Raw genomic sequence first — 27,286 nt, forward strand, 5'->3', positions numbered from 1 at the left:
AATCACGTTGGCGTATCCTCGACCGTTGGCCCTTAGACCAATGATGCGGCTTTCTGAGGGATTTAAATGTTGTGGCGTCCTTTCAAAAATTTCTATTGATACAACGACGCTTAGTCATCGGTTACTGTGCTTTCGAGTGTCCTTCACTTTACGTGGTGCAGAGTGTGAGTAAAACTTGTTTTGTGGGGTGAGGCTAACGAGTTAGTTATCCCCCCACTGTATTCTAAGTCTTAGTTGACATTAGCTATTAATCGATCCCCTTTAAGGGCTGCGTTACCGTGCAATATTTATCAGCCCAGGGAAAGCATTTCAGATGGCGCATTTCGGGCTAGAAAACGACATCGGCAACACGCTGAAAGTGGATGTCCCCGTCACCAATGGCCCGATTGCCCGCTGGCAGAGGAAAGCCAGCTTGTCCAACGCATTGTCGAGCGGTTTGTCCCCAGTGAAGTATGCCAACACCTCCGTGAACACCACAAAGACGCCTGGTCGGACGCCAGGTAAGGCACTCAGGAGTTTGATAGTTCGCAAATGAGTTGTAATATGTACAAAATGGGTGTCATTGGTTTACAACGGACGTCTGTTACTACGCCTGCAACGTGACCGAGCTTGTACGCAATTAAAGAGTTCTAAACCTAGGAGAGAAAATGCACCATTTTAAAAGCCATTACTGTTAACTTTTACAAAAACGTCAATTCGCAATTATGTCAACACACTGTATTCCAGAAAGTTTGACTTTTTTTTTTTTTAGTGCAGACTGTATCTCGCAAAGCATAATGGCGATCCTAAAATATTACAGTAATCCCCGTAGTATGTGACAACCCGCGATTAAGACATGCTCTATCCAAATGCATCCTAGGCATGTTTTTACATCTTTTAGGCCGGTTGAAATATTGTTCTGGATTGTTGTTCCAACACAAACCCTTGGACAATACTGCAAGAAAGCAAGAGCAGCATTATACAAATGGTAATAAAAAAAGTGAGAGGATGGTTTTTAAGTCAGGGGTTTAAAACACGGGTTAGGAATAGGATTCATGTATTAATGAACAAACTTAAAATTTGGATTTTAATCTAGGACTATGCTTTCAAAACTGGGTTTCAACCTAGGAATTTGATTTCAAATTCCAGGTATTCCTCATGTTACGGCGGAGTTCCTTTCCAGTGGTGCAGATGTAACCCGAATTGGTATGTAAGTCACAACGCACCATAGACCATACTAACCTAAAGCTAGCATAGAAAAGTTTGCGTTAAGGGCACACAGCGGAGGTCAGCTTCCCGCGTGGAAAGTGCGTGCTCCCTGTGATGACTTGTTGGTGCAACCAATGCAAGAGATGCCAGCAGATTGATTTAAGAGTTGAATAAAAAAAGATTGGGGGGGGGCGGCAAGCGCGCTAAAACAGCATGGAGGAATCTGCATTTAAAGTGGTGACCTGAACCCCGACCCTACATCAGGGTTCACCAACATTTCTTAAACCGAGAGCTACTTCCTAGGTACTGATTAAGGCAAAGGGCTACCGTTTAACACAGACTTCTGAAATAGCCAGTTTGCTCAATTTGGCTTTCACTGTGTTATTATGGTCATTTCCAGTTCACATGTAAGTGTGAGTTTAACAAGAATAGCAAAAATACAGTCAAACCTTGGTTTTTGACCACAACCCGTTCCAGAAGGTTGTTCGAGAGCAGAATTGGTCGAATTCCGAATCAATTTTTCCAATTACAAATAATGGGAAAAAAAATTACTCCGTTTCAAGGCGCTCACCGTCGCATTGCTTTAAGAGCGTCTTTGTGTTTTAGGATGGCTTTACTGCTCCCACTTACTTTCTTTGGAGGCGTGATTAGGGGTTATTACAATCCTCAAAGTAACGAAACTACAATAACAACGGAGTCAATCGGGATCCGGGCCACGCGGTCGGGTTTTCTCGGGTCCTCCCGGCTCATCTCGCGAGGTTCGACCTCCGAATTTTGTTCGACAACCGACGCAAAAAAACCTCAAATTTTTTGTTAGAATTCCGATTTGTTTGAGAACCAGGATGTTCGAAAACCGAGGTTTGACTGTAAAATAAATAGACGCAGCTCACTGACAAGTGCTGCTATTTGAGCTAATTTTAGAACAACCCTGCGGGCAACTCATGCGGTCCTCACGGGCGACCTGGTGTCCGCGGGCAACGTGTTTGTGACCCCTGCCCTAGATGATTTTAAAGAAATAATAATAATAATAATTATCATGGGATGTTTGCATGTTGAGCCGTGGTTGGTTGTTACCTGAGCAACCGTGATGTCATGTTGAGTCGATCGGAAGTGGTAAAATGGCTGCTCCTTTATATGTTTACAAGATGTATTTTTGTCTCCCGTACAGGCAGACGTAAAGCCACTCCATCAAAGATGATGGGAGAGGACCGCTTCATTCCCGTCCGTAATGAAAAACAAATGGAAGTGGCAAGTTTCCTGCTCTCGAAGGAGTTTCGACCCAAGGAAGATGGCGTTTCAACAGCTTCAGTGGCAAGCGCTTTCAAATTGTCTTTGACGTCACACCGCAGTGTACCGTGCAGAAGTGTGAATTTAATGCTTTCCGTGACACTCGGGCATGTTGTTAAAGGAACAACAAAAGATGTGGTCCATGGTGCTGAATGGATGCAATATGGAAGAGGCCCGCATCCTGCAATTCAGCGGAAAGCCAACAGTCAACCCGGACGGTAACGCTGCCGCTCTGCTTGATCGCGCAAATGGAAATTTATATGGAACAGAAATGGGCTCATAGACCCAAATTGTAAATTGTGTGTCTTGTTCTCCAGGCCAGCACAACTCCTTGAAGTCCGTCTACAGTCACACGGTAACGCCCATGTCCAACAAAAAGACGCGGTACATATCTTCAACCGCCGAGAAAATCTTAGACGCGCCCGACGTTCGGGATGATTTTTGTAAGTATTCCCTCGCCGGTAGCGTTGTCGACCTACATTGTGGTGACTTTTTGCTACCGCCCCCAGATCTGAATCTCCTGGACTGGAACAGCAGCAACATTATGGCGGTGGCTCTCAGTGACAGTGTCTACCTGTGGGATGCCACTCAGGGGAATATCACTCACCTCTTGACCTTGGACAATGAGGCCGACTACATCACCTCCCTGTCGTGGGCCAAGGAGGGCAGCTACCTGGCAGTTGGCACCAGCGACTGTGCAGTCCAAGTCAGTTTATGTCTTTTTAAAGGGGTGGACAGAAGATTTTATTCCAGCCTTCAGCTAATTCGTCTCTGAAACTGCAACCTGCTTTGTCTTTTGGTAGGTGTGGGACGTGTCTCAAGAGAAATGTCTTCGAAGCATGAACAGCCACTCTGCACGAGTGTGCAGCCTGAGTTGGAACAGCCACATCTTGTCCAGGTACTTTGACTTTGTATTCCGAAAGCTCAAGCAGTCTTGCCCCACCCCTCCGCGCTGCTCACCGACTGATTGTTGTCCCAGCGGCAGCCACTCCGGTCAGATTCACCACCACGACGTGAGGGTGGCGGAGCACCACATCTTCACACTGCGGGGCCACTCCCAGGAGGTGTGCGGCCTGCAGTGGTCGCCAGACGGCCGCTACCTTGCCAGCGGCGGCAACGACAACCTGGTGTGCATCTGGCCCCACGTGGCCCAGGGCCGCACCAACGTAACCCAGCCGCTGCGCACGCTCAGTCTCCACAAGGGGGCGGTCAAGGTGGGCAGCACAGTTGTTTGTTCTGCTACATACTTGTGAACCAGTGGGATGACAAAAATCACATCATTCTGGATAACTTCCACCTCAAATGTTCAGCTTTTTGCATCTCCTCAAACGTAATTGTATTTTTAAAATGTTACTTTAAATTGAAATTATAAGAATCTCAAATCTCTTTCGCCTCTGGAAAATATTGCCACTGTTTAATACAGCTGGTATGCTTAGTGGTATAATTAGCACTTTTGTTCTAACTTTTATGTTGCAAATGTAGATTTTAAGATAACTTCAATGCCATTATCCTACCAGATAATGAATTTAGCGTTTGCACTTCCAGGCTTTAGCTTGGTGTCCATGGCAATCCAGCATCCTGGCCTCAGGTGGCGGCACCTCAGACTGTCACATCCGTGTGTGGAACGTTAACAGCGGCTCTTGCCTCAGCTCACTCGACACTCAATCCCAGGTCAACACGCGGCTCTCCTAACCCAACGTGTCAAATATACACCACTTGTGCTTCACTTGTTTTTCTACATGTGAACCAATTTCAGGTGTCTGCACTTGTGTTTGCTCCCAACTACAAGGAGCTAGTCTCTGCACACGGTTTCACCCGCCATAATTTGGTCATCTGGAAGTACCCGTCCATGGCGAAAGTCACAGAGCTCAACGGTAAGGCTTTCTTCCGACGGCAACTTTTGTCTTGTCAGATGGAAAGCAACCTACCGGTTCAGTTGAAACTTTCCTCACAAAGGGGCTATAATGGATTCATGACAAGTCCATTCATTTTAGCAGGGACATTTGACTTTGAACAAGTGCATTAATACCTCCCCCCTCCCTCGTAATCAGGGCACAGCGAGCGAGTCCTCAACATGGCCATTAGTCCAGATGGCTCCATGGTGGCCAGCTTGGGGGCGGACGAGACCATTCGCCTGTGGAAGAGCTTTGAGGTGGACCCCAAGCAAAAAGCCAAAGACAAGACACCTCTTTCACTGCATTCCGCCTTCACTCGAGCCATCAGATAATTTGATTAGACTTCTGCAAGGCACTCCTGTTATAATCTATTTCTAGTTTGTGCATTGTAAGTCCATTGCCTACATTGTACACAGCATATGTTTCAATCGTTTTCTCAATCTTTGAGACTGTTTTGCATAATTGTTATACACTGCAATGTTTTAATAAATGAGTTTTGCTTCCATAAATGGCTGAAATGAATTCAAAGTGAAAAATTACGAGGGCATAACCATTGAGCAACTAATTAACGAGAGACCTGTAATTATTTTCTGCATTCTTTTTTTTGTTGCTTGATTTTAGTTTTGTGATGGCTAGCTCAGCCCTGATAAACACTTTTTTTATTCAACTGTTTCACACAAAAACAGTTTTCGACACTCCAATTTATGTGGCAGGTTTTACTTTAACCAATCACATCTTGGACAACTAATCTGACGTCCTCTGATTGGTTTAGCTATACTTATCAATTATGGAAAAGTCTTCGAAGCTCTGTTTTCAAGAACTATGCTAATATTCCATTTGCGCAATACGAATTACGTTGCAAAATCCACCCATGTTTTCTCATCTCAAGCTGCAGCGGTTTTCCCAATTGCTGTCAACTAAAAATTACCGTTTTTTTCCGTGTATAGTGCGCAAAATTTAACTAATTTATTGTCCTAAAATCTGGGGTGCGCATTATACATGGGTACAAAAAAAATTTTTTAATTTTTTTTTTTTTTTTTCTCTGCTGTTCACTTCAAACACGCTCCATGCGACCGCAATGCTCTCGTATCAGACGCTTGCTCGATCACCTGCTCGTTTGCTGTCCCGTGCGCGCACGGAGCGCGGTGGTGCGTTTACGGGCAGTCGGAAAAATCAACGCCAACAAAAAAATTTACATCCAGCCTAGTTAAGACCATACCAAAGACTATAAAAATGGGACCCATTGCCTCCCTGCGTGTGTGATGATCATTGGGACTTAAAAAAAATAAAAAAATAAAAATTGGGTGCGTATTATACATGGGTACAGGCTTTTTTCCAGCATCAGCATGCCATTTTTAGGGTGCGTATTATACATGGGGGCGCACTATACACGGAAAAAAACGGTACATCACAGTGCCTAAGAAATCGGCTTCCGAACGTCACATGACCAAAGGAGAAAACGGGTAAGCCGTGATTGGTCGTTACCGGAGTTCTGTCTCGTGCGTTAAAACTTTTTTTGTCTTTTTATCATCCTTATGGATATACTGTGGATTCTCAACCACAAGGATTAAATGCAGGGGCAAAAGAAATGCATAAAATATGAAGCACTCCGGTAAGTCATTTCTTTTCATATTAAATACAGATTTAATACCAGTTTACTTTCTGTAGGTGAGGGGAGATAAAATTACTTCACAGTAGGTCACAAGTTGCCTAGAATCAAATGTCAAGTATTAAGCATTTTTGTGTTCTGGCCTTAAGTGAGTTATGCACATATATGCTAAATTCATCAATATTACTGCAGTATGATAATAAAAAAAATTATGTGACCTATTCCTCCATACCAAGTGCAAACCACCAACTGCTTGCCAAATGACACCGACCTTGATATCTAAAATGTGTTTATTTCAAAAAGATAAATAATCAAACAACAAAAATCTATAAATTCAACATGTACAAATGAAAAGCGTTTCTCAAATTATTTACACGTGCTAGTCTTCAGTGAAAACGGAATGATACGAGGTTGGTGTCGGCCTAACGTGGTACTAGCGGAGCGCAAATCCGCAATGAAGGAACACAATCCGTGAGAAAATGGAGCACCAAACTTCACAGTGAGGCCACAAAAACACAAGATCACTGACAAAAACAAAAGAAAACAAAACAAGCCATTCATATGATAACATGTCCCAACAATGTGAATCAAAACAGACTACACTGTCAGCAAAGCCATTTTGAGTCTTTATTCCTCAGTGTACAAGTACGCTCTTTGTCCTCAGACTAAGACACTTTGGTGCTAGTGCCAACTTGCCAAGTCTTGCGAATGTGGACAGGAATATACGAGTACAGCTGGATATCAAGGCTGCTCAATTGGCTTTCCATAGATGCCGTCAGGGTTAAAAAAAAAGAATGTTTGAGTAGTGTTACTAGTGCAACACAGGAGTTCACTAGTACACTCCTATCAAATAAACGACTGAATATTTCAGCACACCAGTTGGACAACATCAAGTTGTGGACTTGAGAAGGCTGATAACGTGATGCAAACTACGAGGGGCCATTTTGGTGCCGGTGGGTTGTATGGTCCAAGAGGCTTCTAGTGCATGACACATAACTAGTGGGGCCAAATAGTTTACTAGGGAAGGTTTAATTGTGGGATTAGTAGGCCAATTGTGTCACTAGTAGCAGAATTTTTGTTTTACTAGTCATTGTACTAGTGTGCTTAAATGTCTTACGAGGAGGACAAAGATCTTACTAGTACACGGAACGGAAGACGGATATGAAAGGAATTGGTTATTCTATAGCTGTAGTAGTACGGTAGAGTCGCTGAGACATGATCAGGGTCCCCCCCCAAAAGTTAGATCTCCTTTACTTTGCTCAATTGCACATTGCCATTCGTGTGAATGTGCTGGTGGCGGTTGTTCTGGTCGCCGCTGGCATTGCCGTTGTGTTGGTGGGTGCCGTTAGCCAGCGGGGGGCTGGGTGGGGCCCGGTCACCCCCGCCCTTGAGTTGGGTGACGGGCAGCCGTTTGCCCCGGATGTAGGCCTGCAGCCAGAAGTTGGAGAAGAGCATGAAGAAGAGTACACCGTACATCCAGATCATGTGGATCCACAGGGGCATCTGGTAGTCGCATTTCTCCATGAAGTAGTACTGGCTGATGTGCACCGACACTACGATGAACTGCGTCTGACGGAAACCACGCAACATGTGTTCACACAACTGATGTGTTTCATTTCACCAAATTCATATTCACAAAATGGGGATGACTTGAATTGGATTCTGCCGATACCATAAATGTTGCTATGCTAAATTTCATCTAAATTCAAACTCACATTTCAGAAAATGGATTTGATTGTCTTTATGATTTGAATTTGATTCCTGCACAACCTACCAGCTGGATGGCGGTCATGTACTTCTTCCACCACAGGAACTTTTGGAAGCGCGGCCCGGCCGCCGCCAGCCCATAGTACGTGTACATGATGACGTGGACCGTGGCGTTCACCATGGCGTGGAAGGAGCCCATACCGCCGGCTGCGATGGGAAAAATCTGGGTCAGCTGTGACAAGTTGCCGTCAGCAACGGAGTATGTGAGCGCGAACCAGTCCTCACCAGGAGTCAGCATGACGCCCCACCACCACGACCAGGGCATGACAGAGTGATGGAACACGTGGAGAAAAGTGATTTGATTTTGTTTCTTCCTCAACACAAAGAATACCTGAAATGACGTCGACTGAGAATCAGTTATGTCATGTCAGGATAAAAAAACTAGTAATCCCACTAATGCGCACCGTGTCGAGAAGTTCGATGAACTTGGAAAAGAAAAACAACCAACCCACTCGCACCATCTGAGGGAAAGAAAGTGAAGCATTCTTGAGTTGATATAAAAATATTCATTTGCTTTTTGTTTAAGATCAAGATCCGCCGACTTACCCGAAGCGCCTGCGCACTCCTGGAGGGATCAATAAGATCACATTTCCACGTGAAGGTGGTGCCCCATCCGGACATCAGGAACTGGAGGCCGAGACACATCCGCAGTTAGTTCACATCAAATGGAACCAATTGACCTTTTGAAGCAGGTTTCTCATACCTCGTACACGATGAAAGCGTTGAGGGCGACCATGCCAAAGTTGTAGACCACCATAGCCGTGTTTAGGTGGAAGGGATTGCGGTTGGCCATTAGGCGAGGCCCCAAGTAGACGGCGAAGATGACGTAGCCCACCAAGAGGCTAGTCATTTTCAGGGGACAGTGCACCAACGGGTAGTCTTTGACCCGGGGGTCTGGAAAGAACAAGGCCATGTTGACGTCGTCGCGGTTGTTTGATTTTGTTGGTAAGCAATTTGTGATCACGCAACTCACCGCATTTGGACAGCAGGTCGTTGTAGAATTCCAAAATATTGGATCCGACGTCTCGCAGCATGGTGACTGCTCTCTTTTCCTGAAAGAAGACGCCATAGTCAAAGCCGTTGTGTGTTTCGCCGATCACCTAAACAAATAGTGGGCAGCTGCACAGCCACAATGCTGATAAAGCCTCACACATCATGCTCATCTCACGTTCTCCAACCTTTGGTGCCCCAAGGCACATACCGTTTTTTTCCATGTATAATGCGCAAAATTTAACTAATTTATTGTCCTAAAATCTGGGGTGCGCATTATACATGGGTACAAATTTTAATTTAATTTTTTTAATTTTTATTTATCATCCGTATATCATCCGGAGGCTGCTATTACAGATGCGCTTTCTTCTCTGCTGTTCACTTCAAACACGCTCCATACGAACTAGAGATGCACCGATCCGACTTTTTCAGTTCCGATACCGATACCGTGGCTTTGCGTATCGGTCGATACCCGATACCGATCCGATATTATGGTTGACTTAACAAGCTACATAACTCTACATGTGGAACAGAAAAGACCAAAGGCAATGGCATCAGGCAGACTACACAGTTCTTTGCTCTAAATTAGGGGTGTCCAAACTAACGGTCCAGTTTTTATTGGGCCGCACCAAATTCTGAAAACATAATTGAATATGGCCCGCACAAGAAGCTTGAGCTCAGCTTCTCAGTTTCCACACTAGATGGAGCCCGCCACACAAAGCGTTTGACGTCCCATTAACGCCCCCCCGGAAGAGAAGCGAACACGCAGCGTTTGACATCCGATTAGCCGACGCCCCCCCCCCCCATTCGGGAGAGAAGCGAACGCGCAGCCTTTGACGTCCCATTAGCAACCCGAAGAGAAGCGAACGCGCAGGGTTTGACGTCCGCTTAGCAACCCGGGGAAGAGAAGCGAACGTTCGCTCCATGTTTGCGTTTGTTTAGAAAACTCTCGTGGCATGCGGCACACGTGCTGCTGACGTATGACGTAGCCCGCGTCCCAATAGATTAAGGAAAGTATCGGCTCACAGATCGGCTGTATTTTCCGATACCCGATCCATCTATTTTGTTGATATCGGGGCCGATATCCGATCCAGATATCGGATCGGTGCATCTCTAATACGAACACAATGCTCTCGTATCAGACGCTTGCTCGATCACCTGGTCGTTTGCTGTCACAATGTACCCTACACAAATCCGAAACATTTCTTCGCTATTGAGTTTGCTAGCGCATGCGCAGTGATACTGACCGGCAGAATAACATCCGGTTGTTGCCAAAGATGATCTTTTTTCTGAAATAATTTTACGTTTACGGACTTAAGTAGGAGTCAAAATTTGGGTGCGTATTATACATGGGTACAGGCTTTTTTCCAGCATCAACATGCCATTTTTAGGGTGCATATTATACATGGGGGCGCATTATACATGGAAAAAACGGTATTTTACATTAGAAAGACTGAATGCATGACACTAATATTGACAGAAATCACAATATTTAGCTCCGCCCACACCACTCATATAATCACAAATTGACTCAGTGTGAAATCGGGGGCCTGTTGAGTTGAACCTAAAAGTTGATATGGTGTTCATTGCACTTTCTGCCATCTCAAGCCTCGTATTTATCTCCCTGCCCATCACTATACAATGCTGGCATAGATCAAGGAAAAGACGGTACATTATTCGCAGGCGGGCCGATGAAGTGAAATGGGTTGATCCCTGATTTACCAACACGGGAAGCCCGGATGAAATCACAAAAGCTGTATTTGAAGCGAGCTATTCATTTATGTCGTCAGGGGAGAACAATAAAATTCTCCCCAGCTGACTAACAGAGCAAGTCAGACGGGTGACGGAGTTTTTTTTCCAGGGCGTGCGATTGCCAAATAAACCCCAGGGGCATGTTTGGAAAGTGGCGAATACCAACTTGTACGTGACACACGCTTTGGAAAAGAACCACAACTGTGGAGGCTACTTTGAAGGCCACAAGCCCTTTCCACCCCCAGTTATGAACGCAAGCCAAAACCTACGACTTGCTAGAACATCAATCAGGCATGCCGACAGCAAAATGGAAGGAGGGCAAGGGTTGGATCACCATTTGCTCAAAGAATTTCAACAGATTCAAGATCAACAAATGCTAAACCATTAAAAGCATTCAAGTGCATTAAATCTAATCTTTTTCACCAAGAATTGCCATTTATTTTTTATTTAAGTATTCATCCACTGATTCAAACTGCTTACAAACGTTGCATCAGCACAATTCTTTCCCCATGTGTTTACATTTTATTCCTTCAAATTAAAAAAGATTGTTGAGTGAAAATGTTGAACATTTTAGCTGACCAAAACATCTTCGCCGGCAGTGGCGTAGCCAGGAATTTTTCCAGTAGGGGCGCGCGCCCAAAGGAAAAACAATCGAACATCACCCACGCCGTTCGCTGATCGCTAAAACATCCGGGTCCGGGAGGCAAACGGTGAATGGATAACATCGCGCACATAGAATAGCGCAAGCACATTCGCGCAAGACTGAAAGAAAAAAACGGCATGAAAATGAAGAATCGAAAAAGCTCGATTTTTTCCGCCCCGGCTCGCCCCGGCTTGGCTACGCCACTGTTCGCTGGTTCAGTTAAGTACAAGTTGTCAAAGCATTGGGGTGAAGAAGTGTGAGCAAAGGTGTTGAAAAGTGCATCCCATCCGGTTGTGACTCACCTGCTGAGTCCTCAGCTCTCGCTCCCGTAACAGCCAGGGCGCACGCTCAGGCAATCAAACACAAAAAAAAGTCAGTGAGGAGCAACGGGTGGAAGGCGGCCAAAGCACAGCGCCGTTTTCTCGGCTCCAGCTTCGCCGGGTCGCGAACGCAAATATTACAAAGAGACAGATGAAGTGGGTTTGGGGTTGAGCTGGGGGGTACTCCAGACGCGAGGTATAGTTAGTGTCAGACTGAGATTAGCGCGGCAGGCCAAGCACTACGCTCCATTTAAAGCCCTGCTAGAAGTAGTAGAGTGCAGGAAAGTTTCAGAACCACACCCTGTTTCAATGGGAAGCTCCGCCTACCTGTCCTCACTCTGCCTGCTTGTGATTGGCCAGCCCCATCAATGGGCTCGTGGGAAGGGCTCTCCCAAAGCCACACTTACTACAAGAATGCTCATTTCCCCCCTAAATGTAGGCTTCAAATGCTGGTTGGAGAGTCAAAATTTGGGTTCTGGGGCAGGTATGGGTTTTCAAACAAGGGTTAGGTTTTCCATTCAGGGTTTTAAGACGGTTTTAGAGGATCAAATGAGAATTTTAAAAGCTTGGCATAGGGTTTCAAAATTGGGTTTCAAGAAATGGGGTTCAAAGAAAGGGCTAAGGGTTCTAATTCTGGGTTTTCAGGTATTCAAGCCAGGTTTAGGGTTTCAGGTTCAAGGGTGGCTTCCAATTTCTAATTAGCATTTCAAGCCATTTTGGGGTTTTTAATTTGAGCACATCTCAGGTGATGTTTTAGGTCAAAATTTCTCCACTTGCTTCTCCAATCAATTGTGGAGTATAGATGATGCTCACAAGCCTGAGTCATGGACACACACGCACACGCGCGCACACACACACACACGCACACACACACACACACGCACACACACAGGCACAGTAAAGACACACCTATTGGTATTGATGATGTCAGCAGTGATGCAAGTGCACAGGAGGTCGCTGTCGTCCAGCCCGGTGACGAGCTCCCCCCACCACGGCCTCTCTGGTCCAACCAGTTTCCCAAGATCAAGATCTCACCCACCCCACCCTTACCCGCCCGCCCTGTACATTACAAGCTGTGGCTTCCCCCAAATACAAAAAGACAGCAGGCACGATTGGAATCTGAGCATGCGAGTGCTAGAGTGAGAGGCGTCACTGTTTATATTTTTTGACACATGGCGGCCATTTGCCAAAATCGGCTTGTAGCTTTCATGTACAAATCAGCAAAATGGACTACTTTCAGTGCAGGCCTACATGTTGATAGTCAGACATGTGTTTTTAATCATTTATTGAATGGGTCACATTGACCCGCAGCATCATTAAAATTGCTGGTTGATCAATTTAATTTTCTGTGCACAGCATTAGATTATGTCACTCTATCAGAATGGAATTTTAGTAATTATCAAGCTGTGATTGTTCTGTGTTGAGTTCATATTCATTAAGACGTAATGATTTAATTGCCATTTCATTCATTCCAGACTCCAGTTGAGTGGGAGAGTAAAATTTTGTTTTTAATTTTTCTCGGCTATGTTGCACGTTTTCGGGGCATTCCGTGAAACTCGATTGCTGCGTATGTTAATGAGCTCAGTTTCAATGTTGGTAGAACACACCGGAAAATTTTCCCCAACCTTCTAGGTGACCACCACTTTAATGAGTTCTTGGGCAAAGCATAGTCAACAGTTTCTGCTTCTCCTGGTCCTGTGACACAAATCGAGAAAGCACAATACCACAAAACAGCACAGCAAATTTGCTCATCAGCCGTAGTTTTCCACTTAACAGAATCAGCAAAGAATTCTCGAGCTCCACAAGCCTTCCCACTCGTCCTCAATTAATCAATCATGGCATCATTCTGATTGCTTAAGTTGCAAAAATTCATGAATGGATCCCGCTAAAAACACGCGTGAATTCACAGCTTGCAGAATTGCCCAACATGCCTCACATTGAGTTTATAAATTCCATCAGTGTGACGCAGACATTCCTTGTGTGTGTCGACTGAAAACAAGATGCATGTTTGGGCTTGGAAGTGAATTTGAGTGTTACTGCCACATACCAAAAATGAAAACAATGTGCAAGGGCCTGATTCGATGTCTCTAAAAGATAATCTTGTTGTCATGTGGTGTTACGTATCTCGAGAGAGATTTTTTTCACCTAAATTTGATCGTAAATGTTGAACAGGTTTAACACTTATGATTGTCGGCCTTTTCTAAATCACAGGATAATCCCTCATTATAATTGCTCTCTGATCATACTCAGACGAATGACTTTTCAAATTAACTGTCTGGGTTTTAAATATAAAAGCAATCAACATAGGTCTTTCAATTGATTGAATTCAAATGACCACAATAGAATAAAAATGAATGATTAAAAAGGTGTTTATCTTGTATGCATCAACCAGCAACTTCTGTAGTGGGCTCAGCACAACGCTAATGTTTTTTGACGAAAACTAGTGAGAAACACTGACACCAAGTGGACAAATTTAAACACACCCTAACCCGACGATTGAAACCCTAGAATTGGTTTCGACACTCTAATTATATTTCTAAATCTAGTTTGAAATCCTAATGCTGTTTTAATAACTCCGGTTTGAAACCTGATCCGATTTTTTAAATTCTCACCCAGTTTTAAATACCTCACCACTGAGTTTAAAAACCTAACTTTGTCTTGAGGGCATGCAGTCCTGGGTTTACGCTGACTCACCCGTCATACGACGTTTCAAGATTACGAACAGAACGTCATAACAACTTCCACTTTTTAATATTTAATATTTGTTTTTGTATTCATGTCGTGGAAGTGTTTCCCCTACAAATATCGACTGTCAGCATTAACAACCGCTTAAGTGAAGCTATTTACGCACAGATTCAGTCCAGTACAGCTAAATTTAGACACTTGACCGAGACGGATTAAAACGTCGTTCGCACCTTATTTGGAATATCCGCCGGCAGCGAGTGGTTACATAAACCCAGATCTAAAATTCCACAAGAACATAATAAAAATAAAGCAAACGTGGATTCCATCCGAGGATCAAGACTGGCATTTTTTTGTATTTTATTAGAATCGTGGAGAAATCCAATCAAATTCTCCAAAAGCGGCCCTTGTGCGTCACAGTGCGTGGGAAGAGTGTGTTCGTTTGTGGGCCGCCCGACCGGTCCGTCGGCCGTTTCCAGTCAGTGAATGGAGCGCACCCAGGTGGAACAACAGGTAGACAGCTAAAGCAACTTGAGGCGTCTTCTTTTCTTTTTCTTTTTTTGTTTGGAAGCGGAAGCGCATTGCCTCGCGAAAGGAACGTGCAGGAATGAGCAAGCCGAGCAGCAGCAGGAGCAGCAGCAGCAGCAGCAGCAGCAGCAAAACAACCCGTGTTGTGGTTTGGTGATTGCTTGTGACGGGATTTTCCCACTTTCGGACTATTTTGTGCCAAAGTCCGGTTAGAGTGGACGTGGACGAGGACAAGTTATGTGCAAGGTAAGACTTGGTGAAAAATTCAAAGCGTGCTTCTCGCTTGGCTTTCTTCACATGCAACAAGCTTAAATGCAAACTCTAGCGAATGTCACTTGTGTTTTTTTTGTCTGCATGGGTACACGTTTGTACAGGTACGTCATTTAATTTAATGTATTTGTCATTTAATCATATTTCTATTATGGCGTTTTAACGTATTCATTTTAATTATTTTCATTTTCAGTGGTACACATTTATACACAGAAGATCTTTTAAAATGTCTGTTTTATTGCTAATATATCTTATTTATTTTTATGTATTTTGTGTGCAATGATTTTGAATGTCTTCTTTTGATTGTTTCATATTTTTTACCAATGAATTTATTGAAAAAGATATTTAGTTACTTTTTTACCATCAAATAATTTTTAGGAATAATGTTTTTTTTTTTTTTAAATCATTTGAGCATTTGCTATATTTCAACATATTTTTTAACTCTGTTTTCATACATTTGTCTTTTGTATAATTTTCAAAAGCAATATTTTGTGTTGATTTCCAACAAACCCACCCGGCTATTTAATGTTGTTTGCATGTAGTTGCATAATTCGAGACAACCAGCCGCAGCAGTGTGATTTTGTCATGCCCGCACAATAAAAGCGCCTCCAGCCTATTGTTATGTAATTTGCTTCCACTAAAAATGAAGGGCTAGCGGAGGTTCTCCTTCGTGATTTAAAACAAAGTGTCACCATAGTTACCGTTATTTTATTGATTACGTGCTTCAAAAAGTAACCTTTACTGAGTAAGTTTCTGACACCACTGCCTCTCAACTGATCCAGTTCTCCATCTTCTTCTTGCTACAGCTCCTTTGAGCTCGGTTCCTGAACGAGTCGCCCGAAGGAGGTGATGGAGGTTCTTCGCAAGTCGTCGGCGTTCGCCGCCGAGGTCATGGAGGTGTTTGACCGATCCCTAAGCAACAAGCAGCTGGTGTTGCAGGCCAAGGCCTTGTGCCGGGACTTCATCCTGTCCCGACTAAACCAGAACGGGCTGACGTGGTCCAAGAGCGAGCTCAACCTGTCCCCCTGCCGCGCTGCCCTGGCCGAGGTCTCCTTTGTGCTCGTCTGCCTGGGTATGCTCTCGCCAGCAAATTTAGCAAAATGTGACACATTCGAGGGATTAGGCTAACCCTAATCAAAAGATTGTGAGATCCTCAAACGGTATCTCCTCTGACTCATCTTGAGGAGTGAAAAGGGATCACTCAAAATTTTCTTTACATCATATTTAGAACTTGAAAGTACGAGACATTTTTAATCTGCTGAATTTTTGTCCAACTTGCGAGGCCAATGAAGATTTTTTCCAGCAATGTGATGTATTTTGTGCACGTTACCTAGGTGATGAGCTGGAGCGCATCCTTCCCAGCCTGTACAGGAATGTGGCCCGCCAGCTCGATATTTCTGTTGCCATGGAGAACATGGTTTCCGACGCCTTCATTGGCGTCGCCACCGAGATCTTCTCGACAGGTACGCCAGACAACAGCTGGACAACTTTTGTTCTTGTGATAGTATTAGGATGTTGTCTTGAAAATATACATTTAAAAAAAATAAATAAATAAATAAATAAACTTGATTCTAACATTGTCTTTAATCTTAAAAATACCAATTTTCTCTCTAATATATAATTATTTTTTAAATTCTTGTTGTATTCTGACTAATGTTGAAACTATATATAATAAATACATTATAAATAAAATAAATCTATCTTTAGCCTCAGAATACTACAATGTCAATTCTAAAATCTTTTTGGGGTCTGAAATATCTGACTTTATTCTCATATTTGTCTGACTTTAATCTTGAAAAGACATGCCTTTTCAGATATCCAGATTATTTTCACAATATTAAAGTTAAAGTTAAAGTCCCAATGATCGTCACACACACATCTGGGTGTGGTGAAAATTTTCCTCTGCATTTAACCCATCCCCATGTGATTTTAATCCATCCCCCTGAGTGAGCGCACGTCGTCTTGTCTTGACGTGTTGAGCCCCACCCGCGTTTGACACCTAGCTTGAATGCCTTCCAGCGTTGCACATTTTGAGAAGGCCGCACCCGTTCAAGTGCAATCTCGCTCGCCAAATCTACGTCAAGGTGTTGGACTTAAACACATACCGGAGCAAACGGCGGCGCTACGCTTATGTGATATTATTGTCATCGTTATGACTTCAATCCGCTTGCAGGTCTTGTTCCCTTTTCCTTCCAAATCGTACTTGTCATCATCATGCCGTTTTGTTCTTGATGGCGGTGCTCTATTTCTGTCCCATCCAACCATAAATATCCAACTTTTAAAAGGTTGCATGATTTTTATCCATCCCGGCTCCCGGTGTGTTGACCTTGCGGGCTTGCCAGGAACCTTTTGAAATTCATCTGTGCTTCTTTTGCCTTTTTGGGAGGTGAGAGTAGGGCAGTGCACATTTTGAAAGGGAAGGGCATTCCACCAGCAAACTTGGTCAACTTCTGGGAGCCTTTGAGACATAGACAAAAATAGACTAGGGGGAAAAGAAAAACCTATGCTTGATTTGTTCTGGGTACGTTTTGTCTCGCTTGTCACGAGTTTGAGCTCCACTGAGGGATGAGAGTGTTCTTCAAAGTACATTGATTTGTTTCACTCACTGCAAGTGTAGCTAGAGGCTGCTCCCGTCACGGGGAACACCAAGGGTAGGGTTGGAGGTCAAGTCAAAAAATAATTCAGTGAAAATGCGTTCGGAATGAAAATACAAAAGCTGCACTAGTATTCTCATTAGCAAGAAATCATTAAAGAATGAAAGGGTGAATGAAAAAAATAACCAATTGTAAAAGTGGTGGAGTTTTGTGCGCAAGTACTCAACGTATTCAAACAAATATTAAATGCGTTCGTATCATCGCTTGCTAATCTTAGCTTGGAGTTATTAAATGTAATCAGTCATTCAGCTAATTATTTGTTTGAATACAAACGTTAGTGGTGTGTAGGATTGTTCATTAGAACTGATTATTTATTATAGACAATAAATCAACAAATTGTTTGCATAAATACTGTTAACATATTTTTGGAAAAAACAAATAGCTGAAATAATAAAACAACAAAAAAATGCTGAGTGAGAAAGCGATGAGACTAATTTTAGAGTAAAACAAATGCAAAGTATTTGGGGACACTCCAAGTGTTTCCGGCCCGTGGCTATCTTTTTTCCGCCTGGCTGTCTTTATCCCTGACAATCTTCTCTCTATTCTCGGCCAGCTTCTATGAGCTCTGACACTTTTCACGGACGCTTATCGCATTTAAACTCGCCCGGCTTCGGGTTCAGGCCACCGTTGTGGGTCAGCGTCGGGGAGATGATTATGCAAGCGCACTTTGACCAAGCAGGTTAATGTCATTAAGTGCTGTCGTCTCTGTGGCTGCTACCAATAATTGGCCGAGCGTATCTCAGCAATTTATTTTCAACACGATTGGCTTCGTGGAATGCAGCCAGTTTTTCAGCCATGTCAGTTGAACAGCAACTTCTTATCAGCGCCAATGCGTGGCCTATGGAAGTTTATCTGTGCCATCGGATTTTGAATTCGAATTTGTAGCACTGAATTTTTTTACATCCAATTTTTAACACTGAATTTTTTTTTGCATCTAAATCAGACTTTGAATTTTAAAAGCCATCGAATTTCTAGCACTGAATTTTTTTTTCCCAAGACATTTTTTTCAATGTCTCAAAAAATTCAGTGTCAAAAAATTCAATGTCTTAAAAAATTCAGTGTAAAAAAATTCGACATCTCAAAAAATTCAATGTAAAAAAATTCAATGTCTAAAAAAATTCAGTGTAAAAAAATTCGATGTCTCCAAAAATTCAGTGTAAAAATATTCAGCGCGGACATCCGGGGTAACCAAGGGAGAAGTAATCGATCCCTGTATCAAATCATCCAACGTTCAGCCAATCAAGTTACGCTCCATTGGTCATGTGACGTCGAAACAGGAACGTCGTGAAGTTCAAAGGTAACAGTAACAGTTAATACTGTAATACTGTAATGAACTTGAACTTCACGACGTTCCTGTTTCGACGTCACATGACCAATGGAGCGTAACTTGATTGGCTGAACGTTGGATGGTTTGATACAGGGATCGATTACTTCTCCCTTGGTTACCCCGGATGTCCGCGCTGAATATTTTTACACTGAATTTTTGGAGACATCGAATTTTTTTATACTGAATTTTTTTAGACATTGAATTTTTTTACATTGAATTTTTTGAGATGTCGAATTTTTTTACACTGAATTTTTTAAGACATTGAATTTTTTGACACTGAATTTTTGAGACATTGAAAAAAATGTCTTAGGAAAAAAAAATTCAGTGCTAGAAATTCGATGGCTTTTAAAATTCAAAGTCTGATTTAGATGCAAAAAAAAAATTCAGTGTTAAAAATTGGATGTAAAAAAATTCAGTGCTACAAATTCGAATTCAAAATCCGATGGCACAGATAAACTTCCATAGTGGCCACATTGTACAGTTTAATTACCAGAACAAAGTCCGACGTGGGCCGGTGTTTTATTAAACATAAAACAAACACGCATGGATTTAACTGCTTGGTGACCAAGATAGCCATCAATGAAAACAAATCGAGTCTATGTGGTTACTAAGTCTTCCATGTGTATGTGCGTCCGCATGTGCTATATGGTGGATGAAATTTAAAAAATCCTCAAAGCAACGCACATTTGCTCTTAAACATTGGTGTAACACATTCAAACAATTAATATAACAGTACATCAGTCAGAGAGTCTTAATCCTCTGCGAAGAAAGGCCAATATTGCTGAAGCTCGTCTCCTTGTATGGCTATACAAGCTTGTCTGTATTCTACTGCCCCCATGTGGCGAAAGCCTGCACACGTGCCATTTAATCAAAAAAATGCTGAATTCCTTCGATTTGATGCCGTGATGTCATTGCAGTTTGAGCGCTAAACACAGAAGATGTTTTTGTTTTGCTTTGAGACAAAACAGTCAGTACCATGTGTTTTTGGCGCCGCAGGCATCACGTGGGGCAAGGTGGTGTCCATGTACGCGGTGGCCGGTGCCCTGGCTGTAGACTGCGTGAAGCAAGGACACGCTGGCACGGTTCACATCATCGTGGACAGTCTGGGCCAGTTCGTCCGCAAGTACCTGGTTCAGTGGCTGAAAAGACGTGGAGGATGGGTCAGTCGCAACCTGAACAGCTGTAGCGAGGTGAACTTTGTGGCTCAAGTTTTCTCTGCTTCCTTCCAGCTGGAACTGAACAAGTGCGTGGTGAAGAGGGAGCCCTTTCCCAAACACCGCTGGCTCTCATCCGCCCTGGATTCCCTGCGATACTTCCTCACTTCCATGTACGTTTATATAATGAAGGAAGCGTGACCGCCGCAGCACGCTCAAAGGACACTGGCGGGGATCCGTCACGCTTTTTCCTCCATCGGACCGCTGCCGGCAGCCATGGACCAATGCTTGCTCAGCATTTCTCTCTTTTGTCACATGGGATTTGGCTTCATCCAGAGTCTAGTGGCAAGACGCTGCAGATGAGGTGGGGGGGGGGGAGCAACTGCAGTATTATGACTCCCCGCTTGGTCCGCTGCTTCAATGCAAACATTTTGAGTCAGGTTTTTTTTTTTTTAGCTGTCTTGCTTGTTTTAGGACCAACAAGGACTTCACACAGACGCACTTATTCACAGCAACCTTTAAACGTGTACATAGATTATTTATGATTTTATTTTTGAAACAGTTAAAAGCCATTGCAGTATAAAGGAAAAATGTGTGCAAGAGAATCTCTTTGGAATTATTGCGGGGGGGGTTTAGGGTGGGGGGTGTTCTTTGAAGATGTTAATTTATGTGCGAGAACGTGTTTGTTTTTCAGCAATAAATGACAAAATCTTGCAAATATTGTATTTTTTTTCGGACTTATTCTTTTTTGGTCGTGTATCAATTTCCTCAAAGTGCTCGTCCTTATTTTGTTACATGACAAGACTGTAGACTTTTCTTTCATTAGAAAAGTTTGTTTCGGGTTTTGTCCATTTTTTATTTTCAGCAGTAGAACCAATTTCTGACCGAAAAGCAAGGAAAACTAGCACAACAGTGACACTAAAACAACAAAAACAAAAGTAACAACAATTTTGACATATCATTCACCATTCATTCCAGTATAATAATTTTGCATAATCGTGACCTTTCTTTGCTTTAAAACGATCGGACGTAAGTTATGCGCAAGTGCTCCGTGAGTGGTTGGGTGTCAATTGCCATTGAAACCCTCTGCTCCAGTTTCCCGTCCGCACGGAGCTGAAACACTCGTGAAATCTGTTCGGGATCAAGATGTGGATAACTGTCAACAATACAAAAGTGGAACCTATGAGACTGCACCGTTGAGGATTTTGTACCTCGTTGACGTGAGGCTCCCTGGCAAAGGAGATTCTGGCGATGGCGTGGCTGTGGAGGTTCAGCTGCTGGCCTACAAGCTCGCCCTCCTCAATCTCCACCAGACCTGCTCGGGAACACAAACATTTTGACACTTACACTGCTCCCTGGTGGCCAAGGAGCACAATCTGGTCACACAAATTCAAAAGCAGTGTACCCGAGTTCTGTGCCACGATAAAAGCCACTTTGTTGCTTCCCGGCTGCATCCGGATGAAGCCGCACTCTCGGTGGAGTGGCTTCTTGGAGTCGGCGTGGAAGGCATTGAACCTAAAAATCGACAAAAGAGGAGAATTAAGTCATCGCTGAGTGGCTCAACCTCAGAACTCCGGAAGTGAAAACCGACGAGAAGTTGACGACAGGCTGCCCAACGTGGCTGAACTGAAGCGTCTCCAAGTAGCGGAAAGGTTTGATGGTGGGAAAGCAGCCCTCCCCTGGTTCGTCAGACTGCCAGGTACCCAGAAGCCAGTCCAGAGGCAGGATGGCGGGATTCATCTCCGCTATATATGACAAAACATGTTAGGGGAAAAGGAAATCAATTGTTACATGGGTCGCATACTGTACTGCCTTGCAAGAAATGTTAGATTGTAGTTTTCTGTCAACAAATAAGTAATAAGTTTCATATCCGTGAGAAGCATCAAATATTTGAAATTAGGAAGCCGTTTTATTATTATCATTACTGTTGTTTTATTTTTTTTACAGAACAGTATTGAACAAAAATAATTTAGCTATTGACCTACGCTAGTTGTTATGCTATTTGTTATATTTTTCAAACTGTAGTTTAATAAACAGACACTTTTTCTCCTCCGAAAATAAAATAAAGCGCTCTACAGCCACGGTATGCAGTGCTCTTAATTTCCAGCAGGGGGAGGCATCGTTCCAATCATGACAATTCCGTCCGAGCAAAGAAGAACTCTGGGCAGCTTGCAATGACCTGATAGACGAGGTGAAACGTTTTTTTAAACCATCCAAGTAACAATTTTCATTCTTAAAACCGAAGCCGAATGACAACGAACTCTCTTAAATTAAATCTCAAATAGCTCAAGTATGTGGGACACACTTAAATTTGCGTCAAGGGGGAGGCTAATTGAAATATTGGATGGTTTTAAGCAGCTAGCTAGTTTTGTTTCCAGCCCCAACACAGGTTTGGATTTATCGACTGTAAAATTAAATTAAAGCCACATTATTCCGATTTTATCAATTTTAGGCACATACAATTACGTCATCAATCAGGAACCACTCCACGGTCATACTGTGCTTTATCGCCTACGTTTTTGTTTAATATTATTGTATTAATTACATTTGTATCAAGACTTAAACGTCTTACCTGACTGATGTACAGGACAAGCCATTACGTGAATATATTGAATTCAGTTGAGAATGAAATAAAGCCAGAGATCGAAAACTATTTTAACGACGGCGCTGTTGCCCTTATCCGCCTCTGGTATGTTAGGGCATTCTGGGAAATGTAGTTTACATTGTAAAGCAATTACATCTGTTTAATTTGAATTGATCCCCTTTTGTGCACACCTGAGCAATGTTACAGATTTGTTGTTGTAATAAAGCACATTTTAAAGAATATATTTTATACTCTGTTCATATATTTTCAGAAAGAAAGGTTGGCATGGCGACTCAAAAGTTTAAATCTGATCGGACAATAGAGGTTATGTACATGTACTGCAAGGGCGCAGCCAAGAGAAATACTACAAAATGAAAAGAAGAAACATTATTATATTTGGTTGGAAATGTGTCTCAGTGCTTCTGATAGTGATTCGCCGCCCAAAAAAAAAACATTTGGTCTCTAGCAACCTGTTGCTGCTGTGTCTTAAATCATTTGTTTTTTTGCTGCATGATGATGCCACAAATTGACAATTCGATCCACATTTATTGTCTGCTATCAGTGCTTTTTGCATAGACCACATGGTGTCCATTGGTCACTCATTTCCAAACTGCTCCTCAAAAAAAAAAAAAAAGTTCATGTTTTTGCAACCCATTTACAATCAGACGAACAAATTACGGCATTACACTTTATCATCAGCAATCCTTGCTTTGTTTCCTTTGTTCGTGGACACCGAGGTCTCTTTGGGAATGTTGTCCTTCGTTAAGCTTTGCTCTTTCTACAGTTTTTAAGCGCATCTGCCAAGGCGTGCAAGGCCATGTCGGCGTTACTCTTCTCACAGTTGTAGCCCATCAGTCCAATTCGCATCACCTAATGGAAAGAAAGTGTGTCAGTTTCCCAATTAGATGTCTAGCATTGCTTTTAACTAGGGGTGTAACGATACATCGATACACATTGATTAATCGATATAATGCTCTACGATTTATTGGCATCGATGCTAAACGTAAACATCGATTTATATCGCCGTGTTTGACCTCGGACATTAGACGCGACTTTATTTTGAAATCCAGTTCATTGTTGCTTGCTTCCTCTTTCCGGGAGCAGTGCGCCCGGCGTTGTTGTGTTGTGAGCAGAGCAGGCACGTGAAAGGGGAGTCGACAACTAGTACGCTGCTCCTGGGCTGGTGCTATGGCTATTTTGTCCAAAAAGACGAGGAAATTTGCTCCCCTTTAGGCTTCAAGTCATTCGTTTGGAAGCACTTTGGATTCCAAAGAAAATATGGCTCAACCGACAAGACACGTGCAGTTTGTAAATCCTGCCATGCGGTGATAAAATATTCAGGGAGCACAAATCTCGCCGCACATTTAAAGAAAAAACACGACATCAAAGTTCAGTGTTAAAATAAGCACTTTGTGTACTGCAATATATAAGAATATATCGATCGTAGAGCACTATATCGCGATATATCGTAAATGAATCGCAGCAGGCTTTAAGATATCGGCAAATATCGTATCGTAGTTCTTTGTATCGATATGATATCGTATCGTGACAAAACCCGCGATTTACACCCCTACTTTCAACCTATTTCCTTCATGCCAGCAGATGCTCACCAGGCCGATGGAAGGACCCAGGCCTCCCGTCATCTCCATCTGATGATTCTTCATGATGTACATTAGCAACTCCCTCCAGTCGTAGCCGTCGGGGATGGCGATGGTGGTCACAGAGGGAAGCCTCAAATCCTGCAGAGCATTTCTCAAAGTCAAGACCGAAGAAGCATGCACAGGTGGTAAAGATAAAAAAAAATCCTATTCTGTCATCTTCCTCTAATTCAATTTACTTGTGTTGTTGTCTGGCTCACCTTGTCAGGGATGAAGAGTTTGAGGCCCAAGTCTTCCAGTCCTCTGTACAGGTAGGCTGCCACCTCCTTGTGTTTCCTCCAAGACTCCTCCAGACCCTAGAGGGTGACAAAGAGCAATCTCTACTTTTTTTGTTTTATTTGGGCAAAATTTGTCACGAAATCCATCAATCTCCACTTAGTGCAGTTACCTTCTCAGCCAAAATAGCCAGACTCTCTCTCAAGGCGAAGAAACCCGACACGGGGCCAGTGTGGTGGTACCTTCAAAAAAGCCACACACAAACCCGGTAAAATACATCTGTAGCCTAAAACTTAGTAAATTTGAATGCCTGTTTCGGTTCATCAATCCAAGCGGCGCTGCATTCGTGGGTTCAAACGTGATCTTACATTCTGGCTGCTTTGCCATCGCACCCCCAGTAGTTGGACAAATGCGTCATGTCAAAGAGGTACGAGACTGGTTTCGTCTTCCTGTTAAACATCTTGTGGCTGTGCGGGGTTCAAAACGAGACACTGGTGAGTTCCCGCCATCGACACGATTGGGCGCGTCTGGCGAAAGGTCCTTCCTTACCATGCTCTGTCATTAAACGAGATGGGAGCCGTGCCAGGCGGTGCGTTCAGGGCCTTCTGAGAACCCGTGTACAGGATGTCGATGTCTAACCGCATCACAAGGAGAAAGGATTTCAAAAGGCAATTGGAGATTTTGCACCATTGTTGATCCAGTGCTATCTTACTTTGCTGATCCATAAAAATGGGCGCAGCCCCGAGTGATGCAACCGTGTCCACCAGGAAGAGGCAGCCGTGTCTAGAAAGAGAACACGAATCATGGGAAATAATTAAGTTGCCCTAAATGCATTCGCGCAGTGTGGCAGGGGGCAGGCACTAGGGAGCGCACTTTCTGCAGATGTCTCCAATGCCATCGATTGGGTGGCACAGGCCGGCAGAAGACTCTCCGTGCGTTAGGAAGAACAGCACCGGCTTGTGTTTCTCGATAGCCTGCAAACATGTGGCGGCTGGTGGTTTATTGCGCCAGATGTGAGTGACATGACTCAAATCACTTCGTAACAAGCAGCAGTTTGGCAGATCATAAAAAAAATTCAAGGGAGTTTAAAATGTTTTGTTTTTTTTGTAAATTGTGTAACAATTTAACAAACAAAGGCAGAAACTGTTTGATTTCATAATTCCATTCTTTACAAACTCCCCATGAATGACACTTCTGTTCATTTATTCATTGTTTGTGCCTTCTTGTTTTTTATTTTTGTGTTGTTTACTTGTATTTATATTGTGTACCATGTCTTGTCACCGTAGGATAGTGGGAACGTTATTTCGATTTCTTTGTGTGTCTTGGCATGTGAAGAAATTGACAATAAAGCAGACTTGGGCTTGACTTTGATTTCAATTAGAAATTATGATTTGATTGTTTTAAATGATGAATTTGGTCAGGGAAAGCATGAAACTCCTATCTCAGAGCACCACTGTACTGGACACATTTTGTCTTTCACTTGGATCATTCTTACCTGTTCAATCTCTTTATTGCTGAAATAATTTCCCGGTGTTTTCTCGAGTTTATGTACATTCGCACCTACGAATTAAAAACACTGGTCAGCCAAAGTGTTAGTCATGTCAATGCGAGTGTAAAAACACGTGCCCATTCTCTCGGCGATTTCCGCAACACGCTCGCCCCAAATCCCATTAATGGCGACGAGGACGCTCTCGCCGGGCTCCACCGTGTTAAAGACGGCGCACTCCATAGCGGCGTGGCCCGAGCCGCTCATGGACAGCGTCATGTTGTTCTCCGTCTGAAACGCGTATTGGATCCCCTTCTTGATGTCGCTCATGATCTAACACAAAAAGAGAATTTACATGTTTCATTTCTTGCTTCATCTAGTGGCATGGAAAAAAATCGCTGTTTGGTTTATATTTAACGTTTGAGGTGTAAATACAAGAGGATTTAATCATGGAGGAATTTTTCTTTTTCTCACTCATGATTTCAGTCAAGAAAATCACGTTTGAGACTTTTTGAGGCGATTTGGATCAAATTTAAGACAAATGTATATATTTTTTTATTGAGTTCCATTAGCAAAAGATTAAGAAATTGCCATGGGATGAAACCTTTTTAAATAGTTTTTGTTTCATTGAGATTTCTTTGTACATTTATGGTGCAATACTTTTATAAACCACAGCTCAGTTATATTTAACTTAACAGCACAGTAAAGTACAATTTCCTTTCATCTTCAAAATGAAAATCAGTTTTGAATGCCAGTCTTGTAATATACATTTCAATTGAATCTGCAATGCATTCATTCGCTTTGTAATTTCCAAGTCTGTTTTTTTTTTGTTCGTTTGTTTATTTCTTTGATTTAAGATCTGTGTTAATGTTCCAGATGAACACTAAGACCCACTAGATTATTTTCTATTCTCTGTGAGCCACTCAGAAGGGATTGGAGTCCAAAGATCCTGATCCAGTGAAAATTCAAACGACAAAGCACGAGTTATCACTGACAACTTTGGAGTTTTCCTTACCTGATACATTTCTGGATGCAGGTGACCGATGATGGGCTTGGCCCCTGCAGCGAGGACACGCGGGGGCACGTTGGAGGGACCCGGTCCAAACAAGTAGCGCAGAGGTGCCTCGAGGGGCCGAAGCATGCACGCCGGCGGGGGAATGGCGACGGACGACGTGCGGCGGCTCCGCTCCGGGTGCTGTGCGAGCGGGCCCTCAAGGGTGGTGAGCGCCCGCCGGGCCAGCGACCCACTCCTCCGGCCGAACAGAGTCCGCTGCAT

General features: G+C 43.2%; 5 protein-coding genes across 7 annotated transcripts; 2 read left to right on the forward strand and 3 right to left on the reverse strand.

The window, feature by feature from the left end:
- The first annotated feature begins 11 nt into the window (after positions 1–11).
- Positions 12–4,879, forward strand: cdc20 (cell division cycle 20 homolog). 2 transcript variants are annotated; one of them, XM_061296043.1, is made up of 12 exons: positions 12–164; positions 295–500; positions 1,129–1,185; positions 2,357–2,499; positions 2,597–2,693; positions 2,793–2,918; positions 2,985–3,181; positions 3,279–3,373; positions 3,455–3,689; positions 4,021–4,146; positions 4,232–4,349; positions 4,527–4,879. In XM_061296043.1, exons 2-12 carry the CDS (start codon positions 314–316, stop codon positions 4,700–4,702), a joined length of 1,557 nt encoding a protein of 518 aa, XP_061152027.1. In that variant the 5' UTR covers positions 12–164; positions 295–313; the 3' UTR covers positions 4,703–4,879. The 2 variants fall into 2 exon arrangements, with proteins under 2 accessions (XP_061152027.1, XP_061152028.1); XM_061296044.1 differs by lacking the exon at positions 1,129–1,185 and having other exon boundaries at positions 32–500.
- A 1,372-nt stretch (positions 4,880–6,251) lies between these two features.
- Positions 6,252–11,752, reverse strand: elovl1a (ELOVL fatty acid elongase 1a). Of its 2 annotated transcripts, XM_061295760.1 has the most exons (8): positions 11,434–11,748; positions 8,720–8,798; positions 8,450–8,640; positions 8,293–8,373; positions 8,151–8,207; positions 7,972–8,077; positions 7,754–7,893; positions 6,252–7,548 (listed from the first exon to the last, which is right to left on the reverse strand). In XM_061295760.1, the coding sequence occupies exons 2-8, from the start codon at positions 8,778–8,780 to the stop codon at positions 7,219–7,221; spliced, it is 966 nt and encodes a 321-aa protein (XP_061151744.1). In that variant the 5' UTR covers positions 8,781–8,798; positions 11,434–11,748; the 3' UTR covers positions 6,252–7,218. The 2 variants fall into 2 exon arrangements, with proteins under 2 accessions (XP_061151744.1, XP_061151743.1); XM_061295759.1 differs by having other exon boundaries at positions 7,754–8,077; positions 11,434–11,752.
- A 2,812-nt stretch (positions 11,753–14,564) lies between these two features.
- LOC133165648 (bcl-2-related ovarian killer protein-like) lies at positions 14,565–20,553 on the forward strand. The gene is made up of 5 exons (XM_061295470.1): positions 14,565–14,907; positions 15,738–16,003; positions 16,266–16,394; positions 19,909–20,072; positions 20,142–20,553. The coding sequence occupies exons 2-5, from the start codon at positions 15,781–15,783 to the stop codon at positions 20,265–20,267; spliced, it is 642 nt and encodes a 213-aa protein (XP_061151454.1). The 5' UTR covers positions 14,565–14,907; positions 15,738–15,780; the 3' UTR covers positions 20,268–20,553.
- On the reverse strand, positions 20,464–22,775 carry thap4 (THAP domain containing 4). Its single transcript, XM_061295471.1, has 5 exons — positions 22,639–22,775; positions 21,658–21,811; positions 21,472–21,581; positions 21,278–21,381; positions 20,464–21,197 (listed from the first exon to the last, which is right to left on the reverse strand). Exons 1-5 carry the CDS (start codon positions 22,661–22,663, stop codon positions 21,081–21,083), a joined length of 510 nt encoding a protein of 169 aa, XP_061151455.1. The 5' UTR covers positions 22,664–22,775; the 3' UTR covers positions 20,464–21,080.
- Positions 22,776–23,176: 401 nt separating this feature from the next.
- Positions 23,177–27,286, reverse strand: agxtb (alanine--glyoxylate and serine--pyruvate aminotransferase b). Its single transcript, XM_061295469.1, has 11 exons — positions 27,026–27,286; positions 26,151–26,343; positions 26,020–26,084; positions 25,398–25,498; positions 25,237–25,307; positions 25,074–25,158; positions 24,893–24,991; positions 24,697–24,766; positions 24,509–24,604; positions 24,261–24,389; positions 23,177–23,520 (listed from the first exon to the last, which is right to left on the reverse strand). Exons 1-11 carry the CDS (start codon positions 27,284–27,286, stop codon positions 23,413–23,415), a joined length of 1,278 nt encoding a protein of 425 aa, XP_061151453.1. The 3' UTR covers positions 23,177–23,412.

Source organism: Syngnathus typhle, linkage group LG13 (assembly GCF_033458585.1).
Source record: "Syngnathus typhle isolate RoL2023-S1 ecotype Sweden linkage group LG13, RoL_Styp_1.0, whole genome shotgun sequence".
NCBI classification, from domain to species: domain Eukaryota; kingdom Metazoa; phylum Chordata; class Actinopteri; order Syngnathiformes; family Syngnathidae; genus Syngnathus; species Syngnathus typhle.

Excerpts from the sequence above, each read along its gene's own strand:
- thap4 (XM_061295471.1), bottom strand. The coding sequence starts at position 22,663 with ATGGCTTGTCCTGTACATCAGTCAG. Across the intron at positions 21,582-21,657 it reads CAGCCTGTCGTCAACTTCTC|GTTCAATGCCTTCCACGCCG; the intron begins GTCGGTTTTCAC and ends GTCGATTTTTAG. Across the intron at positions 21,382-21,471 it reads TATCGTGGCACAGAACTCGG|GTCTGGTGGAGATTGAGGAG; the intron begins GTACACTGCTTT and ends GTTCCCGAGCAG.
- agxtb (XM_061295469.1), bottom strand. The coding sequence starts at position 27,286 with ATGCAGCGGACTCTGTTCGGCCGGAGGAGTGGGTCGCTGGCCCGGCGG. Across the intron at positions 24,605-24,696 it reads TGGCTATTTTGGCTGAGAAG|GGTCTGGAGGAGTCTTGGAG; the intron begins GTAACTGCACTA and ends GTCACCCTCTAG. Across the intron at positions 23,521-24,260 it reads TGGGTCCTTCCATCGGCCTG|GTGATGCGAATTGGACTGAT; the intron begins GTGAGCATCTGC and ends TCTTTCCATTAG.
- elovl1a (XM_061295759.1), bottom strand. The coding sequence starts at position 8,780 with ATGCTGCGAGACGTCGGATCCAATATTTTGGAATTCTACAACGACCTG. Across the intron at positions 8,641-8,719 it reads CGACCTGCTGTCCAAATGCG|ACCCCCGGGTCAAAGACTAC; the intron begins GTGAGTTGCGTG and ends TGTTCTTTCCAG. Across the intron at positions 7,549-7,753 it reads ACATGACCGCCATCCAGCTG|ACGCAGTTCATCGTAGTGTC; the intron begins GTAGGTTGTGCA and ends GGTTTCCGTCAG.
- LOC133165648 (XM_061295470.1), top strand. The coding sequence starts at position 15,781 with ATGGAGGTTCTTCGCAAGTCGTCGGCGTTCGCCGCCGAGGTCATGGAG. Across the intron at positions 16,004-16,265 it reads CTTTGTGCTCGTCTGCCTGG|GTGATGAGCTGGAGCGCATC; the intron begins GTATGCTCTCGC and ends CACGTTACCTAG. Across the intron at positions 16,395-19,908 it reads CACCGAGATCTTCTCGACAG|GCATCACGTGGGGCAAGGTG; the intron begins GTACGCCAGACA and ends TTGGCGCCGCAG.
- cdc20 (XM_061296043.1), top strand. The coding sequence starts at position 314 with ATGGCGCATTTCGGGCTAGAAAACGACATCGGCAACACGCTGAAAGTG. Across the intron at positions 2,919-2,984 it reads CGACGTTCGGGATGATTTTT|ATCTGAATCTCCTGGACTGG; the intron begins GTAAGTATTCCC and ends TACCGCCCCCAG. Across the intron at positions 3,182-3,278 it reads CCAGCGACTGTGCAGTCCAA|GTGTGGGACGTGTCTCAAGA; the intron begins GTCAGTTTATGT and ends GTCTTTTGGTAG.